General features: G+C 40.3%; 2 protein-coding genes across 4 annotated transcripts; both read right to left on the bottom strand.

Moving 5' to 3' along the window:
* Positions 1-2557: 2557 nt before the first annotated feature.
* On the bottom strand, positions 2558-4585 carry LOC111571313 (C-X-C chemokine receptor type 4-like). The gene is made up of 4 exons (XM_023274422.3): positions 4437-4585; positions 4137-4351; positions 3765-4048; positions 2558-3352 (listed from the first exon to the last, which is right to left on the bottom strand). Exons 1-4 carry the CDS (start codon positions 4527-4529, stop codon positions 2757-2759), a joined length of 1188 nt encoding a protein of 395 aa, XP_023130190.2. The 5' UTR covers positions 4530-4585; the 3' UTR covers positions 2558-2756.
* Positions 4586-8215: 3630 nt separating this feature from the next.
* Positions 8216-14105, bottom strand: si:ch211-227n13.3 (uncharacterized). Of its 3 annotated transcripts, none has more exons than XM_023274411.3 (6): positions 13804-14105; positions 12262-12342; positions 11626-12116; positions 11216-11291; positions 8943-9035; positions 8216-8847 (listed from the first exon to the last, which is right to left on the bottom strand). In XM_023274411.3, the coding sequence occupies exons 1-6, from the start codon at positions 13839-13841 to the stop codon at positions 8691-8693; spliced, it is 936 nt and encodes a 311-aa protein (XP_023130179.2). In that variant the 5' UTR covers positions 13842-14105; the 3' UTR covers positions 8216-8690. The 3 variants fall into 3 exon arrangements, with proteins under 3 accessions (XP_023130179.2, XP_023130180.2, XP_035805951.2); XM_023274412.3 differs by having other exon boundaries at positions 13910-14105; XM_035950058.2 differs by lacking the exon at positions 12262-12342 and having other exon boundaries at positions 13910-14105.
* Positions 14106-14448: the final 343 nt, after the last annotated feature.

Genomic DNA, 14448 nt, shown 5'->3' with positions numbered 1-14448 from the left:
AACCAAACACTGGAAATAAAGTTTGAATAATGTGGATGTAAATAAAAACAAGCCAGATCTGGAAGTTGGATCTCACGTTTCATCATTCTGACATTTCAAATCTCACCAAAAGTCCTGAAGCAATACAAACTTGCTAATACTTATTAAACCTTTCTTATGGATTGTCATTGGATTTCTGTGCAAACACAAGTTTGTGCAAATGTGAAAAAGCTGTTAAAACTTCTCATTATTGTGTTTGCAGCTTTTAGAGATGATATGTAGCAGTGTTAGGATTTAACTTAACTTTACTTCAGTCTTTTCTTTCTGTACACTTCCACACCACTACATCTGACAGAAATACTGAAATTTTTGCTTTTTTGTACTTTGGTTACTACTTTACAAATTAGGATTTTTGCAAACAAAACATATGAAGATTCTATATAATATATATTTTGTTATAAATACAACTGTGTCGTGTTTTATCCATGTGCAGCTAAAATGATTAGTCAATCTGTAAGTTAACAGTGAATTAGCAACTGTTGTCATAATTGTTTACCAACTTATAAATACTCTATTAAAAAATGAAAAATGTTGATCAGAAAAGTAACCAGGTGCTAAAACTGCTAAATAGAGAAATTGCCGTTGTGATGTAGCAGAATGAAGCACAAAACTACATAAATAGAAATACTCAAAGTACAAGTACCTTCAATTTGTACTGATGTAAATGAAAATTTAATGAGTAATAATTCATTTTCTTAAGTCTAAAGTGATCTCTTCTTATCATTTTTGTTCTGTGTTTGAGTGTTAAACTGTGAAAAGTGTATTTGAGCTGCAGTTGAAGTAAAGAACTAAACAAGAATTGGTTGGTTTATATATGTATAGAAATGTTAAATATTGTTCCGTTTCTTTGCCTTTCTGCTTTGTTGATGGCAGTTTACTTTGTGGATTTATGAACTTGAAATTACACTTCATCCCTTTTCATATTTTAGCTTTGGTGTAAGTGTGAAAATGAGGCTTAGTGCATCTTTAGTATTTTGTATGTGACATTCATGTTTCTTCAGCTTTTCTGCTGCAGCTCAATCACTGTTTTTGAGTAGAATTCCACATTAATGAAAATAAAAGCATGTCTATAGACATAACCATGCTTTACAGTTTATGTTTGGGTAAAGCAGATACCTAAACAGCAAACACTGGACACTTTATGTTGATTTTCCTTAAAATGAAGTTGCAGCTGTGCAAACTGTCCATAAAAAGCAACATTAATGATGCAGTATGGACTAAAGCTGTGACTCAAAACTTTAAAAAGTAAGAGCTTAACCTCTATAATAAGGTCATGAAATGTTATGGATCTTTAACCTCCTTCAGAGTAACTGATTTACTTCATGACGGCTCTCTGTGTTGGCGATTGCTGAGCTGCTCTGCTGTTTGATTGTTTTAGCTGCTTGTTTTTCCTAAAATGAGCTGCAGGAAGTCTTTCCTGTTTTGAATACACTATGAATAGCAGTGAATTGTGTGTATGTTTGTGTGTGCATGTGCATGTGCGAATGTGTTGAGCAAACTTATATGAAAAGATACAAGGGGAAGTGATTTTTCGACACATATTTAACATTTCTATACATACATAAACCATATTAGCTGATGAAAGGACGCAGTTCCAGTGATGAACTCGTCCGGTTAGTCACGCCGCCTCAGAGGGAAACCTCCTTTGTGCTGCTGACTTACTGTATTTTTCCTTTCTGTCTCATACAAATCTCCTCTTCATCCTCTCCTCCTCCTCCTCCTCTCATCTTCGCTCCAGGAAACAGGACACAGTAAACTTCCAGCTTCTGTTCCTCACACTTCCAAGTGGAAGGAGGCTTGTGGGAAGCACTTTTGTGTGTGTATTTGTGCATTAAAACACTGGAAAAATGGACCTCTTGACCTCGTCGTGCTCTCTTCCCTCTCACGTAGAAGCGGCAAACTGTTTATATCATCAACATAAATCTAACCTGCAGCCCCCCGAAGACTCTGACGCCAACACATCCCTCTTTCACACCCTCTGACTCAGTTACAGCTGGTTATCACACGCAGCATCTCAGAGTTTCATCTTTCGAAAGAGCCGCTGTGTGTTGCGGATCAGTGGATTCAGATGGCACACAGCTGAATGGTAATGAATCAACACAAGCAGAGAAAAGCTGATGATCAAGACGATTAGAAGTGAACATCCCACTGCTGATGCTTTCCTTAAAACCAACAGACCTAAAGCACAACTGTAATATTTCACAAAAAACCACCAGGATTTCGAGCTTTGAGATCATGTTGGCAGCTATCGACTAGCTATTAGGCCCAAATACATTTGATTCAGGCTTGTTGTTCTTCCAGTTCCACATTTCCCGTCTCTTTCCAATGTGTTTTTTGTGATAAAGCTGAAGGCCTTCATCTCCTGTCTCATTAGCCGGCTTGGACTCTGGATTATTTGTGTGGTTAAATGATATCTATCTCAGCCAGTGAGTTGTGGTCGAGTGATTGAAGTGCATGCCAAGAATTCACAATCAAGAAGCAAGAAATGTGTTGAAAATAACAGACGCTGTCACAAATATGAGTATTTTGTCAATTTTATTACAAACATCTACAACAGTGTAAAAGCACAGCAGCATAAAAACACTATTTACAAGAGAAACCACACAATGAGAAGAGAAGTCCTGAGCCAGCAGACTGCTCCTTACATTCTCAGATACTTTGCATAAACTTTCCCACACATATATACACTATGTACAGTATCCATACACCAGCAAACCCTAGCTGGAATGTAAACTGGACGACTCGGACTCTGTGGTCGTGGAGGCCCCGTGGCGTCTTCGTGGTAAAACCTTCAGACTGGAGACCCGGCTCAGAGTGAGAGCTCTGCGGGCTGAACTCTTGAACCCGGCCCCCAGGAAGGCGTAGAGCAGCGGGTTCAGGCAGCAGTGAGCGAAGGCCATGGGCTCGGCCACCGCCAGCCACACGCCCAGAGCGGCCTCCAGCCTGCAGCTCCTCGGCAGGACCTCCAGACGCAGCAGGGCGTCCACAGAGATGCCGGCTCCGTAGGGCAGCCAGCACACAAAGAAGCAGAGCACCAGAGCGATGGTGGTCCTCACCGCCCGACGCTTCTGCCTCTGGCCCCCCAGCGGGCCTCGGGTCAGTCTGGTGACGATGACGCAGTAGCACACCAGGAGAACCAGGCCCGGGATCACCAGACCCACCAGGACCAGCTGGAGGTGGAAGACGGCCACCCAGAGAGGAGCGTTGTCTTCTGGGTAGAACCGCTGGCACAGAGTGGATCCTTCTCCTCCTTCTTCTGTTCGGGCAAATATCAAGTCTGGGACTGCGAGCAGACCGGCTGGTAACCAGGCTCCTGGAGAGAGGAAGGAGATGGAAAGGAGGTCAGAGAACAAGATGAAGAAGAAGAAGAAGAAGAAAAGAGAAGTCAAGAGATGAGGAGAAGAAGAAGAAGAGAACAAAAGAACAATAGAAGAGGAAAGAGAAGAGGAAAAGAAAAGAGAAAAAGAGAACAAAAGAGAAGATATGAGGGAAAAGAAAAAACAGAAGAGAAGAGGGGAAAAGAGAGGAAGAGAAGAAACAAAGAGGAAGAGAACAGAATAAAAGAGAAGAAGAGGAAGAAAAGAGAAGTAAAAAGGAGGGAAGAAAAGAAGAGGAGATGAGAAAAGAAGAATGAGAGAAGAGATATGAGAAGAGAGAAGAGAAGGCGGACAACAGAAAAAGAGAAGGTAAGAGAAGAAAGACCAGATCATTGTGTAGATGCTCACCTACATACACCAGCCTATGAGCCAGCAGCTGTCTCAGGCCACCAGTGTTTGTGTCGGTGGCTCGGACCACGGCCAGGTATCTGTCCAGGCTGATGAAGGCCAGGATGAGGACGCTGCCGTACAGGTTCACCGTGTAGATCACATGAACTCCGACGCAGGTGGCGGCTCCGAAGCGCCAGTCAGCCAGAGCTGCATCCACGGCCCAGAACGGCAGCGCCAGGACGAAGAGGAGGTCAGCCGCTGAGAGGTGCAGGCGGTACCTGTCTGTGAGGCTGCATTTAGACCTGCAGGTGAAGATAAAACACCGTCAACATCACAGTCGTTTCTGATATTACAACATCAAACTCATGAGTCCTCCGCCGATCCTCTGACCTGCGCTGGCAGCCCAGCACTATGACCACCAGGCCGTTCCCGGTGATGCCCAGGGTGAAGATGAGGGCGTAGACCACAGGTAAGAAGACCTGCTGCAGCTCAGCCGTCATCACATGCTCCACATCACAGGGCTCCTCCAGATCCACTCCCAGGTACCCAGAACCAGAACCAGACCCAGAACCTGTGTCATTGTAGTCGTAGTCCACCAGGATGTGCTGGAGACACATGATAAGAAGGTGATGAATAAAAAGCAACCAGACTTGGAAACAAACTTCCACTGCTTGACTGAACTATTCTTACCTCATAGTACGACATGATGGGAACAGTCCTTCTCCTCTCAGAGCGGAGTGAAGCTGAGGTTTCCATCTCCAGCAGCTTTATAGTCGTCTTCATGCTCCTCCCCCAAAACTCTCCGACACATCTGTGTTCCTGCTGAAACGTTTTTCCTGTTTTCGAGGTGTCAGGTGCCGATAGTGGATCTATCACAGGATACCGCCCGGTTCTGTGTGTGTGTTTGTGAATTGTTTCAGCTCTGGTTTGTGGTTATCAGCTCCTGCATTGCAAAAACTCACCAAGTCTGTTTGTCTTATTTTTAGTCAAAATGTCTCATCTCACTTGATTTAAGATAAATTCACTTAACAAGTGACATTTCAGCAGATGGAGGGACTTGTTTTAAGACAATGCATCTTAAATATCTTAAGTCAAACAATCTTGAAATTATCTTGTTTTGAGTTGTACTTTACAAGAAAACTCAAAATAAGTTTAATACATCTCAAATTAGGAGGTTACATGAAAGCAAAAATCTATGTTTGAGTGAAAAGCTATTTTTTTTTATCACATCTGGCTTATTTTAAGACACCTAAGCTTGACAATCCTGGTGAAATATAGCTTAAAATAAGTTTTCCTGGCTAATTTTAAGATCTCAATATTCTAAATATCATATCTTATTTCAAGAAATCTTACCAAGCCATTTTCACTTGTTCTATTGGCAGATTTTTTTCCACTTATTTCAAAGTAAAAGTTCCTTGAAATAAGTTTTTTCTCTTGTTTCCAGAGGAGCATTTTTTCCAGTGTGAAGGGAAGAATGCAGATGAGGATCGGACGGCAACATGAGTGTGAACAGAGGTCTCTACATGCTCTGTTGAATCAGGACAAGCAGCAGGAGTATCAGCTCCCAGCAGAGTGTGAACATATTTGTCCTGCTTGTATCACTGCATGATATGAACATGCATGAGAGGGAGACACAGAGACGCCTGGATCAGAGAAGCAGCGAGAGATGATTATCTGCACATCTGGTAAACTCTGAAGCTGTGAAACTCTGATCTTTCACTGTCGACGAAGCGTAAATGTGTGCTTCTGAAATCAGTGCGTCACCTGAAAAGCAAAAAACAGGATCGCATTTCAACACTGATGTGAGCAGGAACACGTCACTCTGACGGCGTAATCATAAACTTATCAGCGTTTATTTGAGCAATAAAATGAATAAACTTGAATTCAAATTTTATTTTTGTAGAGCACAAAAAAATACAAAAAGTTAAAGCAACTGTTAAGGCAGAAAACATGAAATCTTAAATATTTTGCTTTTATTTAACCCTCCTGTTGTCCTCATTTATGGGCACCAAAAATATTGTTTCCTTGTCTGAAAAGAATCCAAAAATTCTGCAAAAAAATTCGCTAAATATCTGAAAATTTGCAAAACCTTCAGGAAAAAAATTCAAATAATTCCTTAGAAGTTTTATTTTTTAAAAATCCCCCAAATTTGGCAAGAAAATTCTTGTAAATATTTTGAAAAAATTTGTAAAAATCTTCCAAAAAAATCCTAAAAATATCTAAAGTATATATCAGTAAAACTTCTAATATTTTCCTTAAGAACATTTACAAAATTTTGTGATTTTTTTGTGAATTTTCGTAAGAATCATTTTTAACATTTCTTTTTTCAACCAAAAAAATGTTCAAAGATACCCAAAAATGTTGAAAATGTGGACATCAGAAGTTTCACGGTGAAAATATATTTTTTCCCCACATTTTCAAACTTTAAACCGGGTCAATTTTGACCCGCAGGACGACACGAGGGTTAAAGTAAATAATTCCATCATCTCAGGAGTTAATGAGGAAAATGACGTGTTTATCATCTAATATAACTAATAAAGTTGTGACAAGTGGTCAAATAATAACAATGGATTACCTAGTGTGTGATGTAGACTCTGTCAGTAGACACATTTCCTCTGATTCTAAGTCCCCCATCCTCTCCCAATACACTAATCCCATAAGGAAACAGTAAACCTACTCCAAAGCAAACAAACAAACTTTAAAATAAACTGTTAAAGTGTCAAGACTGAATCCAAGGCCCCTTATCTCCATCTCACTGCTCCCACCCTTCCTCAACATTCACCGCTATCGCCGCAAGAATCTCAAAAACCAACACTGATGTGCAAAAGTGCTCAATTCAGGAATACACACTGATTTATAAAAAATAGGATCCATTCTGGTTTATCCTCAGCAACATCTCCCATTCAGGCTGATAATGCAGCTGCACAGACGTGTGTTAATGGTATCTGGTGCTGCTGGAGATTGAACTTTTTACCAGCTGCCATTTTGACGTCACACAGGTGTGAATGAATCAGTGTAAAGCTGCATGACGTTGACTTTCCCCAGGAGGAAGAGGCTGGTTATTGTGTATAGAGGCTCTCTGGGGCACTTGATGAGCAGCGCAGACCTGCAATGTCTGCAGTGATTGTTTCTTTATTGTGTCTTCACCTACTGCATGTATGTAACTCACTAATATTTATCCCTACACTCCTCACAAACGACAACCTTGTAAATGTGTCGTTGGTGGATGTGCTTTTCGTACGTTAATTCTTAAGTGAGCTGCTGGTAACTTCTTTGTTTGCTGAACCATGTCTGGATAAAAATTTGATGCTGATTATCAAAGTAAGTGGCGCCACCTTGTGGGCATTTAGAAAAATGATCCAACAACACGGCCCAATGTTTAACCCTCCTGTTGTCCTCATTTACGGGCACCAAAAGATACTGTTTCCTTGTCTGAAAAAAAAAACCAAAATTCAGCAAAAAAAATTCTTGTAAATATTTTTTAAAAATTAGTAAAAATTTTCCAAAAAAATCCTAACAATATCTAAAGTAATTCCATATAGATCAATAAAACTTATATTTTCTTTAAGAACATTCACATTAAAAATCAACCAAAATCGAGCGAAATTCGCTGGATTTTGGTTGATTTTTATGTGAATGTTCTTAAGAAACATTTTTTTTTCAACCAAAAAATCTTCAAAAACTTCTCAAAAATGTTGAAAATGTGGACATTAGAAGTTTCACTGTGAAAATATTTTTTTTTTCCACATTTTCAAACTTTAAAACAGGTCAATTTTGACCTGCAGGACAACAAGAGGGTTAAGTGCAACAAATTAAATGTTAAACACTGAGTTTAGCTCCTTGCAGTCTCCTAACCAGAGGCCGGTGCATTGCGCCTTATTTCTCCAATCTTACTGCCTCAACATCTGACACATCAAAGGGCAACACAATGTTGTGTCAGACACATTGTCTCAGTCTCAGTTACGTTTGTATGTTGTGGTTTTTTTGTACTCTCTGCTGTGTTCTTTAGGTCGTCTTTCCTCTTATTTTAGCCTCAAGGATCCATATGATGGGGCTGTTTGGGACATCAGCTGTGAGATTTTCTTGTTATATTTTGTCCTGTATTTTGTTTATGTGCCAAGGTGACGCTATAAACAAAGCAATAATAGAGAAAGCTTTAATTAGAAAAAGCACTTTAATGTTATTTAGATGGTCTAAATGTTGTAACTGATCACAGTATGGTAAATAAGGAGTGCTATTTAAAATGAAGACTGACCAGGTTAAGGTGTTGCAACTGACAGTATAATCTCCATTTTTGCGTGTATTGTGGGTTTTTGACTGTTTTTATTAGGCTGTAAGAGCAGTTTACTCTTATAATCTGCACAGTGTTTGCTATTGAACTAGGACACAGTGATAATCTTACAGTAATGACATTGTTGATGCAGATGTTAATTTGCTCTATTAAAGGTATGCACTAAAATCACTGTAAATAAAACACGGAACACATTTATTCATAGGTGTCCTGTTGCAAACAATTTTAAATAATTCCTACTTCAAAATACAAGAACAACTAAACATGGAGGCATGGAAATGCATTAGTACTTGGTCAATAAACTCCAGGTATAAGGCCCCAACAGAATAACCAAGTTTAACAAAAAAAACAAACTTCAGGCTTCATCCAAACTAGAATTCTTCAGCTGTAACAGTAGATTTAAAAAAAACCAAACATTCCTGTGTGCCCTCCTATCGTGTCTCTCTGACGATCATGCTCCTGTTGCTCTGCAGCTGAGTGAGCAGGTCTCTGAATCTACCGGCTGGGTTTAGTCTTTTCTTTCTGAGTGTGATCTCTGTTGGCTTGATGTTTTCCAGGACCACCGAACAGGGAATCAACTCCTTAGCCAGATCAGGTGCTTGACTGACCGTTGGTTTCTCGAGGCCCAAGACCCTCAAAACCAGACTCATCATTCATACTAGAGAGGACCTGGAGTGTCGTCGGTGATTGTTGCTGTGGAGACGCTGCTGCTTAGCAGCACGGGAACCCTGACTGTTATTTCGTCTCCTTTTTCTTCCATTTCGCTTCTTCTGATTTTTCTTTGCGACTTTGACACACCGTCTAAGGTTCCTGATACAAAGACACACCACATACATTTAATTTCTTTTTACACAGGAATACTGATTTGAAATGTGCGAACACAAACAAATGAATAAATGCATTACCTCTGAAGGAAAGCGTGTGGCCTTGAGCAGCCTGAGGATTCTCCCTCTCTCACACGAACCTCCTTTTTCAGGTGTACATGGCACAAAAGCTTCCTGACAAAAAATGAGATGCAGTTATAATCAGCTTAGCTTAACACGTGAATACTTCTGATTAATTGTGCACCAATTAGGTATAACACTATGACCCCCTGTCTAATATTGTGTTGGTCCCCTTTTTTGCTGCCAAAACAGCCCTGACCCGTCGAGGAGTGGACTCCATTAGACCCCTGAAGGTGTTCTGTGGTATCTGGCACCAAGATGTTAGCAGCAGATCCTTTAAGTCCTGGAAGTTTCGAGGTGGGGCCTCCATGGATCAGACTTGTTTCCCAGAAGATCCCACAGATGCTTAGATTGAGATCTGGGGAATTTGGAGGCCATGTCAACACCTCAAATTCATTGTTGTGCTCCTCAAACCATTCCTGAACCATTTTTGTTTAGTGGCACAGCACATTATCCTGCTGAAAGAGGCCACAGCCATCAGGGAATATGGCTTCCAAAAAGGGTGTTCATGCTCTGCAACAATGCTTAGGTACGCAATACGTGTCAAAGTAACATCCACATGGATGGAAGGACCCAAGGTTTCCCAGCAGAACATTTCCCAAAGCATCACATTGCCTCTGCCAGCTTTCCTTCTTTGCCATAGTGTATAGTGGTGCCATGTGTTCCCCAGGTAAGCGATTCACACACATCCAGCCATCCACATGATGTAAAAGAAAACGTGATTCATCAGACCAGGGAACCGTTTTCCACTGGTGCGTGGTCCAGTTCTGATGCTCACGTGTCCACTGTTGGTGCTTTCAGTGGTGCACAAAGGCCAGCATGGACACCCTGACTCTTCTGTGGCTGTGCAGCCCCATACGCAACAAACTGTGATGCACTGTGTATTCTGACAGCTTTCTATCAGAACCAGCATTAACTTCTTCAGCAATTTGAGCAACAGTAGCTTGTCTGTTGGATGGGACCACAAGCCTTCGCTCCCCATGTGCATGAATGAGCTTTGGCCACATGACCCTGTCTCTGGTTCACCACTCTTCTTTCCTTGGACAATTTTTGATAAATACTCACTACTGCAGACCAGGAGCATCCCACAAGATCTGCAGTTTTGGAGAAGCTCTGAACTAGTCATCCAGCCATCACAGTTTGGTCCTTGTCAAACTCACTCAAATCCTTACGTTTGCCCATTTTTCCTGCTTCTAACATCAACTTTGAGGACAAAATGATCACTTGCTGCTTAATATATCCAACCCACTAACAGGTGGCATGATGAAGAGATAATCAGTGTTCGTTACTGCACCTGTCAGTGGTCATAAGGTTATGCCTGATCAGTGTAACTATCTGTACTGTATTTGTACCATTAAGTGCAAACAGTTAAAGAAAACCTGAAAATTTTAACTTGCATTGTGAGCTCAACTCTAGTCTTCACAGCTGGCACAAACAGTTGCAAAAGTGACACCCTAAAATTTTTTATTTTATGAGTTTTCAGATGATGTTACACTTGGTGATGGTAATTAAAGGGGAGAACTGTGTGACGAAAATTCTATTATTATCAAACCTAAGAAGACGTAATAAATAATTGTTGGTCTTCCATTGAATTTGTAAGTGAAGTTTCTGCGTATAACAAACAGATAAACAAAGGTTTCCTGTAAATATTTGGGCATTTACGTGGGTGCTGGTTCATCCTGGAGTACACATACAGATTATATTTGTAGTAAGGCACAAATGCATCACATCAATGTTCTTAGGAGAAAATTGGAGCAAACAATCAGATCCTGTTATTGTTTTTCCGATGTGTTGTGCAGTATGGAATCTGTGAATGGTACAGTGGTCACTACGTTCATCTCAACTGCTAGTATCTACTTAGAGATCGTGGATTAATTACTGAAGTCAAATGTTCTAGCTGCATACAGAAGCAGAATCTCTCATGGTTTGTTTGAAGAATGTCAGCTTTTGTTGCCATCACATGGAAAATTAAGAGACCCACAGACTCAACAGAAAGAACTGTGGAAATCTATAGTTTCTCAGTCTGTCATACTGTTAAATTAGAGTTTGGGTTTTAAGCAGAAAGTGTTCCTGTGAGGACTGAAAAGCATTTAGGTGCAACAGTCTACGTGGGATGTGAGACAATTTTTGGAAGAATATTCTTATAACTAAATGAAATCAAACTAAATTCAGATAACGGTGGTCCATCTTAAAGTCAGTATTTCTACACACACTGCACAGACACGTGGTCTTACCCGCTCACATTGGTCAACCCTCTGGGTGTCCAGCTTTTGATCAGAACCCACTGGTCACATGTCAGGGACTTGGGATCTGAAGAACAAACCAAAATCAGAGGTGTTTCAGAATGTTGCACTGAATATAGCTTATTTAGGTGTCTGTTGATGTTGAAAATCCTTTCAGATTATCACACATATTCCAGAGCCACCACAATGACTATAAATGTAAACTTGTAAAATGTTCTGTAGGGATCATCCAGTCATATATTCAGTAAAAACTTTCACATATGTCAGTGTTATGCACACGTTTGTGAAAAGTCCACTGCAGTAATTCTCTGCTTTTCTTTAGACCAGAATGTGTTGCAGCACTGACCCAATTTCTTCTCACAGACATTACATTTTCATTTTTTTTAAGTGGGTGCACTCACCGATATCTAGAAGTTTGCTTTTGATTGGTGCTTTTGTTCTCTTGGCTTTCTGATAGAGCTTCCTACAGGCTGAGCACAGGTTCTGAGGAAGCCTTGGTTTCTTAGGGGTGACATGATGTAGGAGGGAAGGACCAGAAGCAATGCTGCTGCAAACAGAGACACAGTCGTCATCTGACTCCGTCAATCCTTTGTCGGTTATCTCTACGGGCTTCTGCCCTTCTGTCGTCTCCATGGCAACGTGTTTGGCATCATGAGTGCAGCTGATGACGTCGATGATATCACACTGCCTCCAATCATCTGGATCAACCCTGCTGTCTTCAGCTTCAGCCTTCCTCTGCAACGTCCTCAGTCTCTGATTCTTCAGCCGACGCTGAATAACATCTTCATTTGACACAGGGCTTTTCTGAGGTCTCCTCTCGGAGGACTTTGGTCGTCTGATGGAGCGTTGGGGACACATGGATGTTTTCCACCTCAGATGATACTCAAGTGACCTGTGACAGAGAGCAACAGTGACTAGTGGTGATAAAGCACCTACAAAGTGTGGTACAGTGAGTTGTGACTATGAAGGTGCACAGCTCTATTTGATTTCACAGTTTAACTGAGGTTACAGACAGAATACTCTTCTTATCATCTTACCTACGATATTCTACTCTTATGGATAACGAATGAACAGATGAATCCCAGTCACATGTGTCATACCTGCTGTTAATCACACACCTGCAAAATTTTAAGACAACAAATCACTTTGACAGATAATCAAAACAGAGACAAATATACTATACTAGTTGACCAACATGCAACCTTTCACGTCTTTAGCAAGTTGTTTTCACTGCACATACTGAGCTAAACTTGACCAAGGGCATACATAAACTACTATGCTACACTCGTTGCTTTCATATGACTATTGACTATTAAAGCTAAAGTCTACAATATCTAAAAAAAATTGTGAAAAACATCAATTGTGCTTTCCAAGATCCCGACGAAGCCCTGAAAGATAGTCACTTAACTGTCATAGATGAGTAAATAAACAGGAAAAAAGTAAAATTTAAGAAGATGAATTAGTTGACGTGTTTTTTTCGTTCAAAGTACTAGTCAGACAACCTAATAAATTATCAAAATTGTTTGCAGATTCATTTAATACTTGGCAAATAATCGATTAATTGTTGCAGCTCTATTAAGTGATTCAGTGACTACGAAGTACAACTAAAGTACATTTTGCCTTAAGGTAAAACACGATCCTTCATACAGGTTTGCAATAATCACAATAATCTCCACTTTATATAAAAATTTGTATCATACAGCCAGGATATCATAACAATCTGAAACTAAATTTTGACGCAGGGCCTATTTATAAGACAGGAACTCAAGATTGGACAATGACAGAGGAGCCGTTCAGGGATTAAAACTGATATTGTCTTTTAGTGAGCACTAATACCAAATTGATTTCCAACGGTTGCAAGCTAAAATATACCAAAACGTAAATGTTTAGAACATGTTAGTGTGAAACCCTAGGGGTAATGTTGTGCCAAAAACTGATTGTGATCTCTGCCTTAGAATCTAAGGCAGAGATCAATTCCTTTTAATAGCTTTAAAGGACCAGTTCAAAATATATAACGTAGTTGTACCTGACAAAAAGTGACAGCTATTCCTACATTGTGGCCGAAATGATGCATAATGCAGTAAAATGGCTCAAAGACTATATTTTAAGGATTATAGCTCACGGGACAACTGGAATAGATCTATTATCTTGATTTTATGTTTAACATCCATCTATGAATCGTGATAATTACAGTATAAACATGGATATTAGAAATCATTCTAAATGTCAAACCTGATTATGTTGCTTATATCTTTTCGGTGCCACAAAGACACACTTTTGCTAGGATCACAAACATAAACTTCAGTGTATTTGCACATTATTGATACAGATACAAGCAGCTGCAGATGTAGAGAAACAGGATAACACAGCTTTAACGAGAAGACGGGACTCAACTTTTGGCAGATGATCGCTTTTTGGCCTAACAGTTGTTGTAAAGTTTCCAAAATCCATTAAAGTCTACTGTTGTTTTGCGAACTTTAGCGTCAATGCTAAGTTAGCCAAAACACAGGCAGGGCTTGTGGGACAGCAGCGCTCAGATTGTGACTTCGCAGTGAAGCTAAGTTCACTTTTATACTTACTTCGTCTCTGATTCTTCACACTTTACGTACTTTGACATGTCGCTGACTGTTTTGTTTTACCGTCTGAAGCTAAAAGCTGAAGCTAAACATCGCTGCTTGTTCTTACTTTTTCACGGGCTCGCGCCTCGTTGAGCTCGCGAGGTGTTTGTGATGTTGAGCTCGTGCACAAACAAACTTGACTCAGCGCGCGGCGTAGCGGCAACTTCCTGGATGGACTTTACACTAAAGCCCATAGATATGAATAAAGCCCGTCTGCAGGTTGTGATGCTGGTGACGCTCTTCTGACACCCGAGGCTCCGACACATGCGCAGTAGCTCATGAAGCAAACGTATGGAACCGGGCGTGGTTTGGTCACGTAACTCATGACGTTTGACGCACTTGAGTGACGTTCTGCTTCGAACGTCCACGAAATCCATAATATAATCTGTATATACTCCGTCTTTCAATTTAACTTTTTTTGTGATTTCCTGCCTTTTTGGAGCTAAAACAACAACAACTCAAAATATTTTTATTTTAGATTTTCCAGTATGTCCACTGTAGTGGACAACAGAATGATTTTACCGACAAAAAAAACTACAAAAAACAGCAACACTTTGAAATCAAAACAGGCTGACAAGAAAACAAGAATGTCAATCCATTTTCTAA

This window comes from Amphiprion ocellaris, chromosome 10, assembly GCF_022539595.1.
Source record: "Amphiprion ocellaris isolate individual 3 ecotype Okinawa chromosome 10, ASM2253959v1, whole genome shotgun sequence".
Classification (NCBI taxonomy): Eukaryota; Metazoa; Chordata; class Actinopteri; family Pomacentridae; genus Amphiprion; species Amphiprion ocellaris.
This window is presented reverse-complemented; position numbering and strand designations above follow the sequence as displayed.